General features: G+C 36.1%; 2 protein-coding genes across 2 annotated transcripts; one reads left to right on the top strand and one right to left on the bottom strand.

Annotated features, from left to right (window-relative positions):
* Positions 1 to 87: 87 nt before the first annotated feature.
* Positions 88 to 2,696, top strand: LOC142555352 (auxin-responsive protein IAA32-like). Its single transcript, XM_075666179.1, has 4 exons — positions 88 to 1,223; positions 1,879 to 2,124; positions 2,215 to 2,323; positions 2,450 to 2,696. Exons 1-4 carry the CDS (start codon positions 1,094 to 1,096, stop codon positions 2,544 to 2,546), a joined length of 582 nt encoding a protein of 193 aa, XP_075522294.1. The 5' UTR covers positions 88 to 1,093; the 3' UTR covers positions 2,547 to 2,696.
* Positions 2,697 to 4,658: 1,962 nt separating this feature from the next.
* On the bottom strand, positions 4,659 to 7,716 carry LOC142555350 (receptor protein kinase-like protein ZAR1). Its single transcript, XM_075666177.1, has 2 exons — positions 5,825 to 7,716; positions 4,659 to 5,703 (listed from the first exon to the last, which is right to left on the bottom strand). The coding sequence occupies exons 1-2, from the start codon at positions 7,296 to 7,298 to the stop codon at positions 5,030 to 5,032; spliced, it is 2,148 nt and encodes a 715-aa protein (XP_075522292.1). The 5' UTR covers positions 7,299 to 7,716; the 3' UTR covers positions 4,659 to 5,029.
* Between the last annotated feature and the right edge of the window lie 276 nt (positions 7,717 to 7,992).

The raw sequence follows: 7,992 nt of genomic DNA, 5'->3' as shown, positions 1-7,992 counted from the left end.
TTGTTGCCTGAGATTTTTGTTTGGTGAATGCCGTGTTCTTTAACATGCTCTGTCAACGCCAGCTCAACAGCACATTTTAAGGTGAACCAACAATGATGTTGATTTATTGGGGAAAACAAGTATAACTGAGAATTTATAGAAAGCATTACGAATTAAAATTGCTGTGTTACTAGACGTGGAGGTTGAGTGCTTGCTGTTAGATGCTCTGCATAATACAAGGCTGCGAGGATTGATTTGATCCTACACATAGGGGCACTGTCCTATTTTTCGATCCAATGGTACAAATATGGGTTATGTTACTCAACGCATGACCTCATATAAAAAATCATATATGTCTTATTGTATGTCATTGGATCAACCTTGATGGTAGTCTTAATCACGAATCACACACAAGTGATGTTGAGAAACGAAAAGCGAAAGGCAACTATGATGGTTATGCCATTCTTCTCTATTTTTGAGAAACTAACTACAAACTATCCTGAACGAATTCCACAGCGGCTTGTTTATTGTCATTTTACCAAAAGTTCAAAATCTAAAGTAGTGGGAGTATGTTGGTTGAGTATTATTACTATTATAGCAGCGGAAACCTAACAAGTACTTAATGTGATAAAATATGAAGAGGTTCATGTATCGACCAACAATGGCTTTTTATGAAAACATTTTCCATGTCCACGACAAACACCACAGGCTAGCATGGCCTGCGCTTCTAATGAAAGGCAGATTTGAGCTGAAAAATAATTGATATTTGTGGCAACATATGGTTGCAAGAACTCGAAACCCACTTCTGTTGCAATCACTCGAGCCCATACCTTGTCCTTGTGTTCCTTTGCCACCCCATGTTAAAACATATCCCTTAAATGATAGAATTCATAACCGCCATTCATAATTTTCTCTGAATGATAATGGGATAAAGTTATTGTCTCCTTTGTCCCCTCGTCTTCTTACCATTTCTGATCCCAACTTCAATTCTGTCGCAGGAGTCTGAAATATTTGCACTTAGAATATGCGTGTATATATAGGTGTATGGAACATGAATGCATACGTATATTTCATAACAAAGTCGATATATTTACTTCTTATTATTACAGTTTAAATGGATTCAAATGCATCAAGCTATATTCTTCCCACTGCATATTGTGTAAACAAAGAGGACTCTAAGCTCATTGACTTGGGGCTCAGTCTTAGAGCATTGCAGCCGGATGCTGGTTATCCTTGTGCTCATGGTAATATCATTCATTTTCTTCAACATAATCATCTTCATACAGTTTACGTAAACACGAGTCTCTGCGTAACGTCTCAGACAATACATGAATCTATTAAATGTGATAATTTCCTCGAAACTTTGCTGGTATAATCAGAACCCAACTGTATCAACTCCTTAAAAATAGATACCCGATCGTCAAAATGGTTGTATCATCCAAAGTGTATAACTTGTTCGATTTTACATCAGACACTAAAGAACTTTTAGTTTTCATCATAATCTGATATGTTGAAGTATCTCCAAATCCAAATACATATCTTATGGGAATTTCGACATTGATAGTACCATCTAGCTTAAAATATGCGGGTCGTCTCAGAATTCTTGAAATTCAGCCCTCAGTGCCCAAAATCAGACATACAATATTTGTGCACTGAATTACTTAGTCTAATCTTATACATTGCCATCAATTTTTAACATTCGACGTGAGCTTAGGACCTAGTTTCTTTTTCTCGTCAACACTCAAATATTTATTCGACGTCCTATCTTTTTCGCTGTCTGTCCTCGATACTATATACATTAAAAGATAAATCGATAAAATCATAATCTGGGTTTTACTTGAATACACTTGTGCTAAAATAAAGGTTCAATGCCACATTTCCTCATGTTTTTAATTGCAGAAAACTATGATCAAATCTTGGTAGATTGGCAGCAGCTCCACCCACATATGAAACGGGCTACCGATTTGAACACACATATCATTAAAGAAAGTCTCAATGGAGAATCATCGGAGAGAACTCAAAACAAACAATGTTGGACTTCTTATGTGAAAGTGAGCATGGATGGTGTCATTGTAGGAAGAAAAGTGTGCATTATTGATCATATGGATTATTTGAGTCTTGCACTTCAACTAGAAGACATGTTTGGTATGGTACACATTGTAGGAGACAATAAGTTGATTTGTCTTATAACTTTCAATGAACTAATCAAAAGGTTGTGCTGTAAATGTGTATTAGGAAAATATACGATATCAGGTCTGAGATTGTTCGAAGTTGGGTCACAATTCTCCTTATTTTACAAGGATATTGATGAGCAATGGAGCACTATTGCAGATGTTCCTTGGAAGTACGTATTACTTTTACTGACCTATTGCAAGTGAAGCATAATAATTCAATTTTTACCAAGAATATACAAACCGATTGTTCTTCTATGGAGATCTGGTAACTATACTTGATCTTTGTTCATGATTAGGGAGTTTGTGGAGCGCGTTCAAAGGCTGAGAATCGCGTGCTATAACGACGAAGCAAATCACATTGTCTCTTCTTCGGCTTTGGTTAATTCAATTTGACAACTCATTGTGAGCAAGAAACTCGAACGAAAGGAATCCAAGATGTGTGGATTTTTTTGTTTCAGTTTAGTAGCATATTACATATGTTGGTTCTATGTTGAATCCAATGACTTCATTCTACAGGAAAATGATTTGAATACCTCAGCTTGATTTGGGCTAAGAAATACTTCTATTTTTAGTATATTACGTGAAACCTATACTCTTATGGTTAGTCATTCTGACCATCTAATTAAAACTCATTACTGACTGCTACAACCTTTGCCGGGAAAGAAGAAGGAATTGAATCCAAACCCCTAACTCGAGCCTAATTCTTCCTCCTTTGTTGTCTCACTTTCTTACATTGATTAATATCTAATTTTAAATAATTTGATTTGATTTAGATTAAAGTTGGTTTTATAAAATTGGTTTTTTGAAATATTTGGATAAAAAGTTGTCTGAAACGTGAAAATTTGAGATGGTTGTAAAGAAAATTTAGTTTTAATATTTTCTGATATAAACTTATCCTAAACATTATAAGTTTTTTTTAAAAAAATAAAAATTCAACATAACGAAAAATTTAAGCTCTTACAAAATAAAAATGTCACATTTTCTTAAATTGTTCCGTTAAAAAATGCACATGATTTTTGATTCAGCCAACGGTAAAACATTTTGACATTTTAGATTAGACTTTTGCCCCCAATGTAATTCATTCAAAACCATGAAAATTTAGCTCTTTTGAGTCAAGTCACGTTTGATAATTAGTTAGAGAAATGTGGGATATACAGCACCCTGTTAAAAAAAAAAAGTTATTTCATATAAAATGAATGATCTTTTAAAACCTGTTGTTGTGAAAAATGAGACTTAGAACCTCGTGGGACAAATATTTTTCATTTTAGACAAACAAAGTTTTAAAAGGATTTAAATTTTACAACGAGGTTTTATGGTTTTTTTATATTTCACGAAGGCTATAAATATAATCACACTTCCGGTAAATAATATTACTAGTGAGATACAGTATAAATAGAATTTCAAATACCATAAATAGAAAATCGAAATTTATACAGTTCGATTTTCTTATTATATATGTCAAAACCCGAACCAACCCTAAAATCAAAGTTTAAGTACATTAATAATTAAATTTAGATTATACATTTTATAAAATAACATTTAGTAACTTGAGTATATTTTTGTCAATATTAATCGAACCTTTTTTGCATTAAATGTAAATTTTTATCTGTGAGACGGGTTAACACTATCGATATTCACAATAAAAAGTAATACTCTTAGCATAAAAAGTAATATTTTTTCATGAATGACCCAAATAAGATATCCGCCTTACAAAATACGACCCACAAGACAGTCTCACAAAAGTTTTTGCCATATTTCGGATATCATATTATATATTTGTAACATACAACCGAAACAGATTTAAATTTGTGTGGTGTCCGAGTCGAGCAAACCAACCAATACACACCACTTATTTCTTGGTATGGTCAAAATTTTAAGCCCACCCATCAGTCCACAATCAATTTGTGTTCCCTTGAAACTTCCTCAAGGCTCTCCACCTCAACTTGCTTGATTGACGGGGCCAATGATTCCAAATCAAAGATACAAATGTTGAAAAACAGTGTGTAAATATGGGTTCCATAAGGAAATTATTGACAAACCAATCCAGACAAGAAGTTTCGTTACTAGTTTGTGGCCAAACGAATATCAAGAATTATTTGGTGCAAAAAATTGGCCCCCAAGCCCAAAGTCATGCATGGTGCTTGCCCTACCACCATAACTCTCAAACTATCTTCCACACATTTTCATATGTGATATTCCAATCATACTACTATAATTTTGTTGACATACTTTGAGTTTTTAACTTATCAATGCTAGGAATTTATTGTGCTCTTATCCAAGAATATCTGGAATTGAAGAGGGAACAGTCTCGATATTGAAAACTTGCAACTTAGTCTACTTCTTTCACAATATTGTTGAATTGACCACTAAAAGATTACAAATCTTAAACTCAGTCCTCTTCCATTCGGTAGTCCTTTTGTTATGGATGAATAATTCCAAATACTTGATGAAATTCTTTCCAAAGAAATAGATTTTAACTGAAATGATTTAAATTACATACCACCATCAACAAAGATATAGAGATAAACAAAAGAAATAGCACAAACACACAAATGGCAAGCTGTCAAAAAAAGCACCAAAAAAAACAAAAAAGGAATGGTAACAACAAGATGACAAAGCTTCTGCATGTACACACATCAACAATGAAGTCGCACCCTAAACCACACTTTTAAAGAAAAAAACCCCACATTTCACTAGACTTTTTTGGCATGAAGAAAAGGGAATTCATATGTTCATTCAGTTCAAGTCAACATTGGTCCAGACTCTCCCCTCTTGCACGTCTCCTCTCGCGTTCAAGAAAGAACGGTTCAACATCAACGTCGATCCAATATGGAATCGAATTCTTAGAATGGAGTGTCATTTTTCTTTTCTTTTTTTCAATCAGAGGAAATGGGAATTCTTTCCATTGCATCCGAAACGTGCCTCGTCGAAGGTCTCCTCTCGGGGCTGCCTTGTGTGCATGCCATTGCGATTTTCAGAACGGAAATAATCTCTTCCTCTTTATCAACATCTTGAGCCAAGTGTGGATCCAAGACGTCGGATAATGGTTTCTTCTCTTCAATAGATTGTTGCATCCAATGAACAAGATCCATTTCTGTGTTTCCAACTAGGACTAGTGGCCCTCTCCCGGTGATCATCTCAAGTAAAATCACACCATACGAGTAGATATCCCATTTTTGAGATGGTTTCACCATTTTCACAGCCTCGGGAGCTTGATAGTACAAGCCAAAAGAAGAAGTCGAGACAAAGGTTGCAGCTTCGGAAGCTGTACTACTGGTTTGTTGCCTTTGCTGTGGTTTCTCAGAGGCCATTCGGCTTGATTGCATAGTTGGGGATGCACCAGCTATGTTGGCGAGTCGTCCAAGGCCAAAATCAGAGATTTTGGGCTCCATATCGGGTCCGAGCAATATATTTGATGGCTTCAAATTGCCATGAACGTATTTCTTGGGACTATATTCATGTAGATAAACCATGCCTTTTGCAACTCCTTTCATTATTTTCAATCGTGTAGACCATGAGATAGGCGCAAATGTCACCAGCCCTGGCTTTCCTGAGGAAAATTGCATACAAAATATTTCAGGTTATTTCCTATTAATATAAGAAAGATATCCCATTTTTGTGACTATATAAACAAGATATATATTAATATAGCTACCAGTCATAAAACTAACCATGTATAGCAGTAGCAAGGTTCCCATTCGGTATGAAATCATATATCAGCAGCTTTTCGTCCACTGACCAATAATAAGCTCGAAGATTTACGAGCTTTTGATGTCTCAACTTTCCAATTGCTTCAACTTCAGTCTGAAATTCTTTGAATCTTTGTGAACCTCCTTCACCCAATCTTCTCACAGCCAGGGTAAGTCCATCCTCCAGCACAACCTTGTAAACGATTCCAATACCGCTTTTGCCAAGGACAAAAGCAGATGCCTTCAAAAGCTCGTCAAGATCAAATGCCACTTGTGCATCTAATGGCACTAGATCATACTGCTCTATGTTTTCTGATAAAGTCTCTGATTCATCTTTCTTGAAGCATAGACATTCCTTTCTCGCCTTACGTCCCTTCTCAAAACCATAAGAATTTTCATTGTTTCTTTTGCCACGAGGGCAAAGCCTCGAGTAACAATATGAGAATAGCAAACCAATAGCACAAATTCCAATCACATCACCCACGATTATAGCAATCATAGCGGGTTTACTCAGCCCCTGTCCCTTTCCAACATTTTCTCCACCTTGTGGAGGATAATTACTAGGCAAGTAAGGAATCGAGGAAGACGATCCTGTCTCACTATCTGAAGAACAAAGATTTTTCAATGGAGGACCACAAAGACCAGGATTTCCAATGAAGGCAGTTGGTCCTCTGTTGATCAGAGCACCATTTTGTGGAATCGGGCCACTTAATTTGTTATATGTGAGGTCGATATAAACTTTCTCAGGAAGATTGCCAAGAATGGATGGGATTGAACCATTGAACATATTATGAGACAAATCTAGAGTTCCTTGTAAATTAGACAGATAGCCCAAGTCACCAGGAATTGGGCCATCGAATTCATTGAATGAAAGATCAAGCTTTTCCAACAAAACCAAGTTTTTCCCAAATCCATTCGGCAAAGAACCACTAAAATTATTCTGACTAACATCAAGATTTCTCAATCTTTTACACTGAATAAATGAAGTGGGAAGGGACTCATTAAAGAAATTTTGTGATAAATCTAAAGTTTGAAGATATTGAAGATTCCCAATCTCAAATGGTAAATTCCCAGAAAAGGAATTACCATAAAGCACCAAACTTTGCAGTCCCTGAGCTTTGAGAAGATCAGAACCTAAGGCCCCAAAAAACCTATTACTCCTTAAGTTAACATGCCTAAGCTCAGATAAAGATCCAAGTGATGTAGAAAGAAACCCATAGAGTTTCTTATTCGGTATGCTAACAGAGACAACTCTCTGATCTCTACACGTAATTCCATTCCAAGAACAAGGGTTTTCGTCAGAATTATTCCAATTATTGAGTGAACCGTCAGGATCTTCTTTAATGGACCGCTTAAATGTCAACAAAGCTATGCCTTCGTCATTTAAAGAACTCACAATAAAAACACCACCATAGTTGCATAACATTAAGATCAAGAAAGTTACTAGAACTGACATTTCCAAGAAAATCTCGCTAAACCAGATATGTGACCGCTGGAAATGTGGCCACCAAAAAGACAAACAAAGGAAAAGATGGGTTCTTTAGAACTTACCTTTCCTTCAGCTGAAACCAAATAGAAAAAGAAAGAAAAAAGAAAGCTTTGAGATTGAAGTGGTGCTTTACTTTGAAAACACACACACGAGGAGACAGAGAGACTGAAAGAGTCTGCGGGAGTGTATGAGAGAAAGCTTCAACAGTGGGAATGCGAGCGTGGAGAAGAGGGAAAAAATGGTCGTTACGGGGAAAAGGAAAAGTTGTTTTCAGCTCAGCAAAGCGACGCGATTAGAGTTTTGGGACAATAGACTAATATATTGGAGAAACGGAAACAGTGGAAGAAAACGAAAAGGAAAACAGTATTTTACTGTAGAATAGTAGTAATAGTAGGCCTGTTACGTCAGTCGCATTCTTGGACTGGAGTGACCATGGGATTCCTTTATTATATTCCAATATCAATATCAATATCAATATCACGGACGATGGCTCGTATCGAGAGCCGTAACTTTGTTGGATGAGACCTGAGATAAAAGTGAAAAATGAGCCGGCGGGCGGCAACTGGCGATATGGAGAAGAGCTGCTGCAGATGTGAAATAGAAGGAAAAACAGCTGCTGCCTACTAAAATGACTGGATTTTACGTGCTACGTCCATATGTT

Source organism: Primulina tabacum, chromosome 9 (genome assembly GCF_025594145.1).
Source record: "Primulina tabacum isolate GXHZ01 chromosome 9, ASM2559414v2, whole genome shotgun sequence".
Lineage (NCBI taxonomy): Eukaryota > Viridiplantae > Streptophyta > Magnoliopsida > Lamiales > Gesneriaceae > Primulina > Primulina tabacum.
Note: the sequence above shows the minus strand (reverse complement) of the source record. Positions and strands in the feature narration are given on the sequence as shown.